The sequence below is a fragment of the Neophocaena asiaeorientalis genome, unplaced genomic scaffold (assembly GCF_003031525.2).
Source record: "Neophocaena asiaeorientalis asiaeorientalis breed wild unplaced genomic scaffold, Neophocaena_asiaeorientalis_V1.1 scaffold192, whole genome shotgun sequence".
Lineage (NCBI taxonomy): Eukaryota > Metazoa > Chordata > Mammalia > Artiodactyla > Phocoenidae > Neophocaena > Neophocaena asiaeorientalis.
In genome coordinates this window covers 5,286,350-5,301,899 of record NW_020185326.1, presented here as the reverse complement: position 1 = coordinate 5,301,899, position 15,550 = coordinate 5,286,350, and the positions used below count along the sequence as shown (strand labels likewise).

The following is a 15,550-nucleotide window of genomic DNA, read 5'->3' as shown; positions in this document are numbered from 1 at the left end:
GCACAGTTATATTTGTTCATGCCCCTTGGTGTTTGCACCAATATTGATGAGCCCTGACCGTGTCAGAGCCCTGGAGATGACTGGAAGAGCGCTGTTTTAGGACACTTGTTTGCTAATAACAGCAGCTCGACTCAAATGGGATTGAAGAGAAACAGGAAAGTTATGGCCTTACATAATTAAAAAGCCTAGAGGTCGCCAGTTTTCAGACACAGATGGATCCAGGGGTTTGATTGATATAATCAGAACTAGGTCTCTTTCCCTCATCTCTCAGCTCTGCTTTTACCTATGTTAAACTCTTAGGTAGGCTTCCTCCCTGTGGTGGCCCCCAGAATCTCTAAGCTTATACCCTCCTGTCTTAAGCTCATAGAGAAGAGAATGTTTTCTTTCAAATAATTCAAACAAAATTCCCATGAATGTGTTTCATTGGATCAAGTTGGACCACTTGGCATCCCAGAACCAATTACTGTGAGTAGGTGATTGGAGCAAACTGATTGTTAAACCAGGGTCACATGTTCACCATGGGAACTAGGAAGTGGTTCAGCTTCACTTAACCACCAGGACTGATGGTGGGGAAGAGTAGATTCCCAGACAAAAACTGAGATGTTGTTACCAATAAAAGAGGACATAACTCTTGGCCAGGCAAGAACACCTGGTCTTCAGTGACCATTCAAGTCACCCTACCCCTGCCACTGTGCACAAGGGTATATTCCCAGAGAAGGGATATGTCTAATCCAAGGTCATAGTGGCAAAACTAGTTCTTTGGTTAGAGTTACATTTGGCTACATATAGCAGAAAATGCAAAATAATCATGGCACAAATAAAAGATTTCTTTCTTTCTCATGTAAAAGAATTCTGGAGGCAGGCAGTCCGTACTAACCCTGGACTGCCCACCATGCAGTTTACCCAGTGTCTGTCTTTCTGTTCCAGTAATGTAGTGGTTTCCATCATGAAGGCTGTCTGTGGCCCAAGATAGATGCTGGGGCTCCAGCCTGGGCCAGCTACCATGTCTGCCCTTCAGATGGCAGGCAGGAGAAAAGAATGAAGTCAAAGAGAATCCTCCCAGCTGTGTCAGTTCCACCTGACCAGCCTCCCCAAAGTCCCACACCACATCTCTGGTCACGTCTAATTGGCTTGTTTAGTCTTGGTCACTCTTAGCTGTAAGAGAGGTCGGGAACTATAGCCTTTAATTTGGTAGATTGCTGTACTGAATAAAACTGAGTCTTTGTTCTTAAGAATAAGGGGAGAATGAAAACTGTGGAATCTACCAGTGCTCTTTGTCTTCACTATACTCTAAGGTGAAGAAGAGGAGATGATATTATTTTCAGAAGAATCAGGCATTTGTTTACCAGCCACAACCTGTCTTCTCTTGATGTTTATTCATTCACAGAGAGAGAGAAAAGTCTTGGTTCCAAACCAGGATATATGAGTGGGACCCTTACTTTCAGTTCCCAAGCAGGATGATTGGAACCACTGTGTTGGCTTTCATCTGCCTGTACCTTGTAAGTAGATCTAAGCAAATCCTTTATTATTTTATAAATGGGGTGGGTCTAGGGTAGGGGTTGTTCTTCAAAAGCTGGGTCAAAACTGAGTATCTGTAAATCAAAGAAGTACAATTCTTTGACCCCACCATTTTGACTCCAAGGACACTTATACTCATGTGGTGAATATTACTAATAAATATAATCGAGTTATTTACAGAGACTTCCAGTTAACAATTCCACATGTAAAGAGCTTGCAAGATGCCAATCCATCTTAACAACAAATACAAATCTGAACGAATTGAAGAATCAACAACTCTTCTTAGATCCCTAAGAGCAGTGAGGTCATGGAGCAAACCTTTACCCCTGAAACTGAAGAGACACGATCATCACAGAACGGAGCAGAAACCCCATGGCAACCAGTGCCAAGGTAGGAAAATCTGAACTGTAATTGATGCCATCAATCAATTGGATATTTTGGAAATCCAAAGACTACTTCATCAACAACAGCAGAATACACATTCTTCTCAAGAGTAAATGGAAAATTCAACAAGATAGACCATATCCTGGACCATAAAACACGTCTTAATAAATTTAAAAGAACAGAAATCATACAATGTCTGCTTTCAGATCAAAGTGGAATTAAACTAAAAATCAGTAACAGAAAGATAACGGAGAACCTGCAAGTAGTAAGTATGAAAACAACACACTTTAAAGTAACATATGAGCCAAAGAAAAACATCAAGGGAAATTAAAAATATTTTGAACAGATGAAAATGAAAACACAACTTATCAAAATTTGTGGGAGGCAGCAAAAGCAGTGCTTAGAGGGAAATTTATAGCATTGAATGTACATATTAGACCTGAAGAAAGATCTTAAATCAATCGTCTAAACTTTCACCTTAGGAAACAAACAAACAAAAAAGAGCAAATTAAAATGCAAAGTAAGCAGAAGAATAGATGTAATAAAAATTAGAGCAGAAACCTATGAAATTGAAAACAGGAAGTCAATAAAGTACAGAATCAAAGCATTTCACGTGGTCATTGTTATCTGAGATAAAATGTCTGAGTCAAAAGCAGGGTCAAATGGCGGGATAAAAATTGTCTTCCGCTCATTTTAAATGTACTACCTATATAAACTAATCCTATGATTAAGTTTTAAGTGGATGTATTAGGTTATGATGAAGTACCACATAAACCCACAAATTTCAGTGACAACACTGAATATATTTTTGCCCACCTAACAGTGTTGAGTGAGTGTTGAGGTTTGGGAGGTAGCAGTCTTCCACGTGTTTGTTCCATAACTGGTTTCTCCATCGTGTGCCTTCATCATCCCTGAGCACCCTCACCACCTGCATCCAGTCAGCAGAAGGAGAAAGCAGGCGGTGAAATGCCTGTGAGAGTTTTTCAAAGGCTATGTGGACCCAGCACACATTCCTTCCACTCTTCTTCCATTGACAAGAACCTTGTTATTTACCCACATCTAACTCAAGGGAGGCTGGCAAATGTAGTCCAGCCTGTGCCCAAAAAAGGGGAGAAGAGATTTTAATGGACAACTAGCTAGAGTTCTCTGCAGCAGTGGGTAAATCACTAGGGGTTATTGTGTTTATTAAATCATTATTGGTTGTCTACTCTATGCCAAACACTATACTAAGACCTGGAAGAGAGAAGAGAGCTGATTCAGCAGAGTCTTGGCCTGGGAGTAGCCCATGGTTTAAGACAAGAAGATAAAATACGGTATGAAGTACTGCCGTCTAACTAGAGAAAAAGAAAAGGTAAAAGTGCTTTGGAAATTTAGTGAATTACTCTGGATTGAGAACCTGCCTGAAAATAGTAGCATTTGAGCTCCACATTCAGTTCGGTTGATGAAGTAAAATGGCGTCAGGGACTCTAGAAGCAATGGCATGATGATGGGGGCATGAGGGCAGGATGACAGGATGATAGGAGGGGAGCAAGCATGACATGCATACAGGAAGCAACACCTCCTCCAATTTGGTCATTGCCAAGATACAGGAAGGGGAACAGTGAGAAGTGTTTGGAATTGTCCCCAGGGTCACCCCTTATTCAAAGTCCACTCTGTTTTAATTATTTCACTCTGATTTAATTAATGTTTGAAGAGTTCTTTGAGCCCTTGTGGTGCCTACTCTTACATGCTGTTGTGTGAAGAACAGAGTTTGGGGTGACTCCTGTCTCCAAAGAAGTCACAGTCCCATTCATCTCAGTAGAGCAAGTGTCTAGAGTCTATTGCAGATGAGTTTTGAGCTTCAGAGAGTTTTGACCTCAAAACCAAAGAGAGACCCATATGTTATTCATATACTGAGCTGGACTCAGGTGAGACCTTGAAACATTTGCTCTGTGTCCCCAGTTCATTGTCATTGAGTTCTGCATGTTCGTGTATGTGAGAGATGAGCTAGATGTGTTTGAAGGCGAATTGGAGAGCTACGTCGCCTCCATGAACCAGACGGGTACCCTGACCCCAGTCCTCCTGCAGGTGAAAGAGCTGATTAACGTCACCAAAGGTAAAACCATCCTCCACCTTTGTTCCTGCTGCCTGTGTAGGAAACAGAGAGGGACTTGTGACCTGTGGCAGGTGCACACCTATAATGATTATTGCTGCTGGTCTTGATATTACCTGTGTTACAATTGCTCTATGCCTCCCTCGGTTGACTCAAAGGAAAAAGGGGTCAGGACACAGGCCATTTTGTTAGAACCTATTTGGGGCTGAATTGAACATGCCCTGATAATTTTCTAATCTCAAATAGCCTCTTTTGTTTGATGCCAGTGGAAACAACTAAAATCATCATATTTTTTTCACTTTGGAAAAGATAAAATAGTGGTCCATGACTTTATTATTATATGGAAAGTTTACTTATATCATTCAAATTTAATTTCTGTTTAGTTCAGGTTGCTATAACAAATTACCATAGACTGTGTGGTATAAAAACAGACATTTATTTCTCACAGTTCTGGAGACTGGGAAGTTGAAGGTGCTAGCAGACCTGGTGTCTGGGGAGGGTCTGTTTCCTGACTTGCAGAAGGCCACCCTCTCTTTGTGTCCTCACATACTGCATGGAGAACAGGGAGAGGAAGCAAACTCGCTCATGTATCTTCTTATAGGGCACTAATTCCATCATGAGGGCTCCACCCTCATGATCTAATCACCTCCCAAAGGCTCCATATCCAAATACCATCACATTGGGGATTGGGGTTTCAACACATGAATTTTGTGGGGGGTGGGAGACACACACATTCTGTCCATAACAGTCACTTTACCTTAAAATAGTAGCTTTCTTTGAAAATGACATACTCTAATTATATGTCCATTGCCCATGAAGGAAGGAAAGTTCTTCACTATTCCTTGTTGAGAAAGGACCTGGACAAGATGTCAGGATAAACTCCGTCATTGGACAAGTCAGGTCCCTTCTCTTGGCCTCAGTTTCCTCATCTTTAAAATGGGACTGGGATGAGGATACCAAATGGTTTCCAAAAGCCTTTGTAGCTCTGTTACATTTAATGGCTGTAAATTACCATATATTCCTTAAGCCATGAAACAGGTGATGCAAATAATATTTTCACTTAAGACTCACAAGCTAGCAGAATATCAAAACCAGAGGGGAATAGATCTACTGTGAATTATTTGAGGAAAATTCTCTTATACATACATGACATAGAAGGTTACACTAAGGTGGGTACTACTTCTTCCATATTACCATACTTTTCTGTTGCCCTTCTTGAACACTTCTATTCATCTTTAGTGTTCTGCCTGATGAGTCCCTTCCTATACACTCAGCGAGCATATTCTAATGTTTGATTTAATAATACTTGTTTTAAGTCATACTTCAGATAATTCACATTTCTACCCCTGTTTTGGGCAACTTCTTAATGCTAACCTCAGTTACTTGGTCTGGGTGAATTGTAGTGAGTATATCACCATATTCACTCATGTTTTATCTCCTCTTTGATATATTTCTCACGTTTAGACACTTTAAGAATCAGTATATAACATTTTCACTCTGTCTCAATCTCTTCCAGCTTTAAACAGCTACCCTCTTTCCAAGAGAGACTCTTAGGCTGAACATGCTTCATCTTTGGGATGATAAAGGCATTAAATTAAAGGTGTGTGGTCATGTTCTTGCTGCTGGCTGGAAAAAGTCTGCACTCACTCTTCTTGTGGCCAGACTCCTTCCATCCTCTCCTTCCAAGGATGTGTCCCCTGCATCCCCTGGGGTGAGATTTATGGTGATGTACCCACATCCTTTGTGTTGGTGGAGGTTTGGGATAGAGCAATTGCCTAGTCCTGGTGATGCTGATAAGGACACATCTGAAACTTGAAAGGAATGGAAATCAGCTTTCTTTTTCCTTCTTTTTAAAAACAGCTTTATGAAGATATAACTCATATACCATACAATTCACTCATTTAACGTGTACCATTCAGTGGCTTTTAGTATTTTGAAATTTACGCACCCATCACCACAGTCAAATTTAGAACATTTTCATCACCCTAAAAGAAATCATGACCACTTTCAGTCACTCCCCATTTCTCAACTCTCCCAGGCCACTATTTTCTGGCTCTATAGATTTGCCTATTCTGGACATCTTATATAAATAGAATCATACAATATGTGGTCTTTTTTGATTGGCTTCTTTCACATAGCAAGATATTTATAAGGTTCATCTATATCATAGCATGTGTCTCAGCTTCATTCTTTTTTATTGCTGAATTTTATTCTGTTGTATGAATATACAATATTGTATTTATGTATTTGTCTGTTGATGCAAATTTGGGTTGTTTCAACTTTTGGTTTTTATGAATAATACTGCTGTGAACATTCATCTACAAGTTCTTCATATATTTTTATATATCTTGGGTATATACTTAGGAGTGGAATTCTGGATCATGTGGTAATTATGTTTAAGCTTTTGGGGGAATTGCCAGACCGTTTTCAAAAGCAGCTTCCTCATTATGTATTGCCATCACCAATGTATGAGGGGTCCAGCTTCTATATCTTCATCAACATTTGTTAATATCTTTATTTTTTATTATAGCCATCTAGTAAGTATGAAGTGGTATCGCACTGTATTTTTTTTAAATTGAAGTATAATTTATTTATAATGTTTCAGGTATACAGCAAAGTGATTCAGATATATATATATATATATATATATATACACACACATATATATTATTTTCCAGATTCTTTTCCATTATAAGTTATTACAAGATATTGACTATGGTTCCCTGTGCTATACTGTAGGCTCTTGTTTTTTTTAATCTATCTTATATATAGTAGTGTGTATCTGTTAATCCCAAATTCATAATTTATCCCTCTTCCTCCCCCCCACCTTTGGTAATCGTAAGTTTGTTTTCTATGTCTATGATTCTGTTCCTGTTTTGTAAATAAGTTCATTTGTATCATTTTTTTAGATTCCACATATAAGTGATATCATGTTATATTTGTTTTTCTCTGACTTACTTCACTTAGTATGATAATCTCTAGGTCCATCCATGTTGCTGCAAATGGCATTATTTTTTATGGCTAAGTAATATTCCATTGTATGTATATACCACATCTTTATCCATTCATCTGTTATTGGACACTTAGGTTGCTTCCATGTCTTGGCTATTGTAAATAGTGCTGCTATGAACATCGGGGGTGCGTTGCGGTTTTGATTTTCATTTCCCTGATGGCTGATGATGTTGAGCATCTTTTCATGTACTTATTGACCATTTGTACATCTTCTTTGAGTAATGACTACTGAGATTCTTTGCCCACTTTAAAATTGGATTATTTGTCTGTTATTGAGCTGTAAGAGTTCTTTGTATATTCTATATACACATCCCTTACAAGAGATATATAATTTACACATAATTTCTTCCATTCTGTGGGTTGCTTTTTCACTTTTTTGATGGTGTCCTTTGAAACACAAATGCTTTTAATTCTAATGCGGTCTAATATATCTTGTTTTCTTTTATCACTTGTGCATGTCTAAGAAACCATTGTCTAACCCAAGGTCACAAAGATTTACTCTCATATTTTCTTCTGAGACTTTTATCATTTTAGCTGTTACATTGAGTGTATGATCCATTTTGATTTAATTTTTGTATACGGTATGAGGTAAGGTTCTAACTTCATTGTTTTACATGGGAATATCAGTTTCCCCTGCACTATTTGTTAATAGGCATATTTCTTCCCCATTGAATTGTCTTGTCATCCTTGTTGAAAATACATTGACAATGGGGGTTTACTTCCGGATTCTCAATTTATTCCATTGGTCTATTTGTCTATCTTTATGGCAATATCACACTGTCTTATTACTGTAGCTCAAGAAATGTGAGTCCTGTAATTTTGTTCTTCTTTTTCAAGGTTGTATAGCCTATTCAGGGTCGCTTCATTTTTATATGAATTTTAGGATTAGCTTGTCAATTTATCCAAAAATGACATTGGAATTTTGACAGGGATTTGAATCTGTAGATCAATTTAGGGAGTATTGCCATGTTCACAAAGAACAACCAATACGTAAAAGTGATACGTTTTTCCATTAATTTAGGTCTTCTTTAATTTCTTAAAACAAGCTTTTGTAGTTTTTTTTTTTTTTTTTTCGGTACGCGGGCCTCTCACTGTTGTGGCCTCTCCCGTTGGGGGGCCCAGGCTCCAGACCCGCCGGCCAAACGGCCATGGCTTACGGGCCCAGCCCCTCTGCGGCATGTGGGATCTTCCCGGACCGGGGCACGAACCTGCGTCCCCTGCATCAGCAGGCGGACTCTCAACCACTGCGCCACCAGAGAAGCCCTATCCTTAAGTATTTTATTCTTTATGATACTGTTGCAAATGCAGTTGTTTCTTACTTCACTTTCATATTACTTGTTGGTAGTGTATAGCAATACAATTGACTTTTATATATTGGTCTTGTGTCTTACAACCTTGCTGAACTCATTTATTAATTCATTTTACTTTGTTTATTTATTCCTTAGGATTTTCTATATATAGGAACATGTTGTTGGTGAATAGAGATAGTTTTATTTCTTCCCTTGCAGTCTGGATGCATTTTCTTGCCTAACTGCCCTGGCTAGACCCTCCAGTACAATGTTGGATAGAATTGGCAAGAGCAGACATTGATTTTCTTATTCTTTTTTTTTTTTTTTTAATTATTTATTTATTTTGACTGTGTTGGGTCTTCGTTTCTGTGCGTGGGCTTTCTCTAGTTGCGTCAAGCGGGGGCCCACTCCTCATCGCAGTGCGCGGGCCTCTCACTGTCGCGGCCTCTCTTGTTGTGGAGCACAAGCTCCAGACGTGCAGTCTCAGTAGTTGTGGCTCACGGGCCCAGTTGCTCGGCGGCATGTGGGATCTTCCCAGACCAGGGCTCGAACCCGTGTCCCCTGCATTGGCAGGCAGATTCTCAACCACTGCGCCACCAGGGAAGCCCAGATTTTCTTATTCTTGAACTGATGGGGAAAGCAGTCTGTTTTTCACCAATTAAGTATGATGTTAGCTGTGGGTTTTTTGCAGATGCTTTTTATCCAATTGAGGAAATTCCCTTCTATTTCTAGTTTATGGAGTGATTTGAGTTATAAAGAGGTGTTGGATTCTTTCGAATGCCTTTTCTGTACCTATTGAGAGTTGGCTTATACAGAAGCTTTTACTTCCTTCCCTCTGTCTCCGTCCCTCTCTCACAAGCACACAGAATCATTCTGAAAGCAAATTAGGTACAAAATAGTAAAAACATACTGAAAGATGGATGAATGAATAGTCAAGACCCTGATTCCAGTTACCGTTGCACAAGGTGACTGTTTATTGGGTAACCACCCCCCCAAAAGCGGAGATTGGAAGTTCAAGAATTAATGATGTTTTACTAGGCTGGAGGCTACCTACAATGTGTACGCTCCATAATTTTCTTTTTCTATTACTCACTGTAGATTGAAAATATTAATACCAAAGGCAAAGATTATAAATACACAGGAAATAAAAGATATCGAGGGTGTATGGCTAAAATGAAACAGAAAATAAGCAAAACGTTATTTGCACAAGAGGTGTGTTAAAGGAAGTGCAGTATATTTTGCCCAAACCTTTCTGTTGTGAGTTTCTGCATTTTAGTTCTCCGACCAGGGATTGAACCCAGGCCCTCAGCAGTGAAAGTGCAGAGTCCTAACCACTGGACCATCAGGGAATTCCCTCTGCATTTTAAAAATAGTTTCTGGTTCATCTTCCGAGGCCTCTCATCACCTTTTCTGTTTCAGGAGTCTGGGTGGTGACCATCTTGCCTGCCTCCCTCACGTGTGTGAGCTACCTGTTTCACATCTTGGCTTGTTACAGGTAAGAGGGTTCTAGGAGTCATTTGTGTGTCTTCAGCCGGGAAAGCAGCTGACAGACTTCTCAGAATTCCCAGGCAGTGCCAGCAGTGCCCAAACTGGGAACAGCAGTATATATAGGGTCTAGGGACAACCATACCTATTGGTAGTAAAAGACAAAAACAAACAGACAAAAAACTATTGATTTGAGCTCCCACTATAAGCTTGACATTGTGATTAGAGTCTTCTTTTGGTTTTCAGCAAAACCCCAAGCGGTACTTTCATCTCCATGTTCACCTGCTGGGCAGGCGAGACTCAACACAATAACTTTAGCCACAGGCTGTTAGCGGCTGATCTCGTCTTCTGGCGCCTTCTGACCTTGTCATTTCTTGTACACTTCTGCATTGCTACTAGGTGTTAGACCCGCCCTGCTCTCCAGGACTAATCACACTGCGCTCCCAGCAGGTGAATATGGCTCAAGGGGACCTCACAGGAGGTTGGGACAAGGGAACCAGGGGCATCCGTCTCTAGAACAGCAGCACAGGAGGAGGGGATGGCCTTCAGTATGTAGCTGGCATTTGCATGCAGACGGAAGTTGAATTTAGGTATCTATTGCTCCCTTTTCTCTCCATTTCTCTGCCTTTGTCTCTGCCTCTGTCTCAGTCTCTAGTTCACAGTCACCCACTCACTCACAGGAAGCCCAGGGCCAATTCCCACCCCTGCAGAGCATCCTGCTTTTGTATCCTCCCCATCTGGCTACTCAAAGGTTGGGTCTCTTGCAGATGACATCTAAGTGAAGACTCTCCTGGCACAAAGAGCCCCAGTTCTCCATCCCAGCCCTGGCTTGCTCCCTGTCTCTGCTTTCTTCTCCCTGGGCTCTGTGGGTGGACTGGACACTGCTGCTTACCCTTTCCCTGCCTGTTGTAGGGATATGTCTGCTCCTTCCTTCACTAGCCTACAAGTGGCTGGGAGATATTCACTGAGGCATTTGACCGCAACCAGGAACAACCACAATGCAGAGCTGGCTGCATGGATGTGGGTGGAGGGTAGCTGAGGGCACAGGGACAAGAAGGCCCCTGTGGTGGGGAGGCCTCCTTCCCGTCCAGGCTGGCCCTTCCCTCCCACACCTGTCACCCAGGAGTGACAATCCTTGCCCTGCCTCCTTTACAGGACCATGGGGCAGAGGAAATAATGGATGAGAAAGCACCCTTTGGACAGCACTAGCACTGTGCCAGTATTGTTATTTTTCTTATAGTTATGCCAACCTATCTACAGGCTTGTGTTTTAAAAACAAAGTTACAAAAATATTTAGTGTAAAGTAAGTCTTCTTCCCATCAGGGCCCAGATTGTTGCCCAAGAGCTAAGCACTATTATTCATTTTCTGTGCATCCTTCCAGAAATTTTCTCTGCAAATATATCTGTGCATGTTTGTATTCCTGGTTACACACCTCTGGTACTGCCAAACAGAAACACAATGAAAGCCACAGATACAATTTTACATTTTCTAATAGACACTATTTAAAAAAGTTAAAGGAGAGGTGAAAATAATTTAATAATATGTTATTTAACCCAGCATAACTGAAATATCATCATTTCATTATGTAATAAATATGCAGACTATTAATGAGATACTTACATTCTTTATTTCATACTAAGTTTTCCCAATTCAGTGGTGATGAAATTGCAAAATAACCTGGAAATTGCTGGAATGGGATGTTAAGAAAAAAGGAGGATATAGATGTGAATGTGGACTGTGAACAAAACTATGCCAACCTAATCTTTAGGCAAAAGGCCAGGCTGAGACGGGCACATGGGGAAAGCACACAGTGATTTCTTTGGGTGCTGGGATTGTGAGGAATTGTGGCTTCTTTTTCATTTCATTTTATGTTGTTATAAGTGGGGGGCTATCGTTAAAATTTTTTTACCTGTTTTGAAATAATATTATATAGGTAATGTATATTCATTGTAGAGAAAGTAAGAAAATAGAGCAAGCTAAAGAAACTAAAAGACACACACACAGTCTCAACTCTCACATTCAGTCACCATTGAGATTAGGTAGCTATATGCTATTTTTACGAAATATATTAAGTTTAAGATTTCTAAGTCATCAGGAAAATGCAAATCAAAACCACAATGAGATGTCACCTCACATCTTTCAGAATGGCTATTACCAGAAAGACAAGAGATAAGTGTTGACAAAGATGTGGAGAAAAGGGACCCCTCCTACACTATTGGTGGGAAGGTAAATTGGTACAGCCACTATGAAAATAGTATGGGGGCTCCTCAAAAAATTAAAAATAGAGCTACCATATGATCCAGCAATCTCACTCCTGGGCATATATCCAAAAAAGTGGAAACAGTGATTTAAAAAGATACATGCACCCCAGTGTTCTTTGCAGCATTATTTACAATAGCCAAGATATGGAAGCAACCTAAGTGTCCACGGATGGGTGAATGGGTAAAGAAGATATACTACTCAGCCATAAAAAAGAATGAAATCTTGTCATTTGTGACAGCATTTATGACCCTGAGGACATTATGCTAAGTGAAATAAGTCAGATGGAGAAAGACAAATACCATATGATTTCACTCATATATGGACTCTAAACAAAACAAAACAAAAACTAAACTCATAGAACAGATTGGTGGTTACCAGAGGTGGGGTGGGGGGAGTGAAATGGGTGAATGGCATCAAAAAGCACAAACTTTCAGTTATAAAATAAATAAGTCATAGGGATGTAATGTACAGCATGGCGACTATAGTTAAAAAATAGTGAATATTTGAAAGTTTCTAAGAGAGTAGATTAAAAGTTCTCATCACAAGAAAAAAAATTTTGTAACCGTGTGCAGTGACAGATATTAACAAGACTTACTGTGATCATTTCACAATATATACAAATATCGAATTACTATATTGTACACCTGAAATAATATCATGTTATATGTCAATTATATCTCAATTTTCAAAAAAAGTATTAAAAAATGATTTTTAAGCCCTGGTCATGAGCATTACTAACGCCCACTTTTTCTTTAGAAAGCAAATGAAGAGGTTGTGGGCAGGAGATAAACACTTTCTCCCTTTGAAGTTCCATAATCCTTCCTCGTCAGAGAGTGTGGTAAGTCTACAGAGGCCTCTCTCTGCTCCGAGGCCAAAACCTGCTCTCCTGCACCTCAGACGGAGGGAGAAGGGGGAGGAAGAGCTCTGGGCTGGGGGTCCAGAGTCCTCAATTCTAGTATGTTCTGCTGCTGGGTGACTCGGGACAGCCACTGTCCCCATCCAGCCCTCAGTTTCCTCATCTGTAAAATGAGGACAATCGTGACACCTGCCTTGGTGGGTTGGTGGGTGACCCTCACATGAGACAAGGATGCTGCCCACGTGTTAGAGGTAATCAGCATGTCTCCCCTCTCAGACCCTTTTTTCTTTCTAAATCTCAGGTGGCCATTGCAAGGTACTCTGGCTGGCAGATAGCTTATATTCTGTGGGGTAAGTGCCCTCACATGACCCATTCAATTCAATACACATTCCCTGGGCACCTGCAGAGTCCTGGCTGTGGGTAGGGAGGAGAGACGTAGGGCAGAAGTGGCCCCAGCTCTTCCTTGAGGGACCTTCCGGAAGGAGTGAGAAGCACACATTCGTGTAGGTCATCATCACCACCTGTCCTGTGCCCACGGGGTGTATATGCTAAGGGTGGTGGTGACCCAGAGGAGGAAGTGACTGTCCACACCCAGGACAGGGCAAGAAGCCTTTCTAGTGGAGTTGATGTTTGAACTGTACCTGGCAGGGTGAGCAGAAGGTCAGCGGTCATGCCAGGCAGAAGACACAGTGCAAGTAAGAGTGCCAGGACCTTCGCTTGGGAGGAGGCTAGAGGGGAGACTGCAGGGAGGGACCTGTGTGACTGGATCCTGAAGGGCCTTGAGTGACCACCGGCTCCCTTGACCCACAGGCTACCTCATCATCCATGTGATGCAGAGCCTGTGTGGCCTAGTGATCATGTACAGCCTGGTGCTACCTGTCATCCACAATCAGGCCCTGGAGATGCTCCAAGGACTGGGCATCGGGATGTAAGTGCTGGGTGGGCTTCCTGTCACTGCCCAGGGCCTGGGAGCTGGTGGGCCCTCACAGCTGCTGTTTGAAATACCCCTTCCCTGCTGGGCTCTCACCAATCCCTGGACCCATGCTCCCAGCTCTGACCCAAGGATGGGCTAAAATACCAACTCATTGTGATGGGAACCTCACAGTTTACAAAATGTTTCCACTCTCACCGTTCAGTGGTGCCCTCACAATTGTGTCTGTGGGAGATATATATGTGTCCATTTTATAGGTGGAAAGATTGAGGTTCAGGGAGGTGAAGTGAGAGAAAGGACAGTATAGTGGAAGGAGAGAGGAAACCTGAGCTTGGGTTTTAGATCAGATGTGTGGCTTGTAAGTGCCTCTCTGAGCCTCAGTTTACCCATATGGAAAGTAAAAGTGAATGCTGACATTATTGAGAATTCACTACCCATCTTTTCTCTTAAGAACTCTTTGAGGTTGGGACTTACATTAGCTCCCTTTTTTCAGATGAGGAAACAGAGGCACAGAGAGGCTGAGCAGTTTGTCCCAGGGGAGGAGGCAGGACTGGGAGCTGGGCAATCTGAAACCAAAGCCTCTTTATACTACCACCCCACATTGCCACTCAGAGAATGCAAACACAGGGCGTAATGCCCTCTGGGGACCTCCGTGCTCTGAGCTCCTTTGTTCCAAACTCACCTAGAGCCTCCTGTGAGTCTGGGGCAGAACCTGCCCTGTCCACTCTCCCGTGGCCTTCATGAGCTCTTCTAAAAACCCCATCCTTTCTTTGATTCCTATGCTGTTAAACCACTCAGCCCAGCTGCCACCCCTCAACAAAAAGACATAATTAAATCCTGGAGTTCTGGTCTGGAGCCAGAAGACCTGATGATGCAGCTTTAAGAAAGTCATCTGCCCTTTGTGAGCCTCAGTTTTCTCCTCTGCACAGTGGGCAGGAGAAGGCTCTGTAGGCATAAAGGGCAGAGCTCAAGCTACTGTTGGTCTGGCAGGCAGTCAGCATCTCTCTTCTCTCTATCAAGGGGCATTCGAGATGGGCTTGGGAAGAGTGGACAAGGCCACCTCAGGATGGTCTCACCTTGTGTTTCAGCCTCACCATATCCATCGTCCTGGGCCTCATGGTCCTGCAGGTATGGATTGCCGCCAGCTTCTTCCTGCAACCAAAGATGGGAACAGCTGACAAGCAGAAGCCCTTGGCTCTCAACAACAGGTGAGGGCAGAGAAGGGAGCGGGGCATTGTAGGGCTTTGGCCTCAGCAGTCTCGTTCCTTCCTCTTCACCCTTGGCAGGTTCCTGGGTGGACTCTACACTCTCTGAGAGGGTGAGGGGCAGTGGTTCAGAACTGGGGCCTAATTGCCTGAGGCCAAATCTTGGCTCTGCCCCTTATGAGCTCTGTGACCTTGTGTGCCCTTACTAAACATCTATGAACCTCCACTTCCTCATTTTACAAATAATTGTGCATACATCAGAGAGGTGTTCTGAGGCTGAAATGTATTAAAATATGAACTTAGAACAATAGTGCCTGTCCCATGGGTAATCCTTTCTAGTTCATTCATTCAAAGCTGTTCACTCATGGAGGAAGCAACACGGGCACTGAGGATAAAGAGATACCCCACACAATCTGCCTGTGATGTGCTCACGGTGGACTGGAGCCAACAGACACAGACATATAGGGACAGTAGAGTCCAGAGGGTGTGAAAGCATTGCAAGAGAAACATGAGTA

General features: G+C 41.9%; 1 protein-coding gene across 1 annotated transcript in view; it reads left to right on the top strand.

Annotated features, from left to right (window-relative positions):
• Window positions 1-3,217: 3,217 nt before the first annotated feature.
• The window catches only part of CCDC180 (coiled-coil domain containing 180), an 81,346-nt gene continuing 69,013 nt past the window's right edge, over window positions 3,218-15,550 (top strand). The window contains 5 exon segments of the mRNA XM_024734429.1: window positions 3,218-3,253; window positions 3,844-3,997; window positions 13,201-13,249; window positions 13,710-13,785; window positions 13,787-13,827. Coding sequence (XP_024590197.1) covers window positions 3,218-3,253; window positions 3,844-3,997; window positions 13,201-13,249; window positions 13,710-13,785; window positions 13,787-13,827 — 356 coding nt within the window.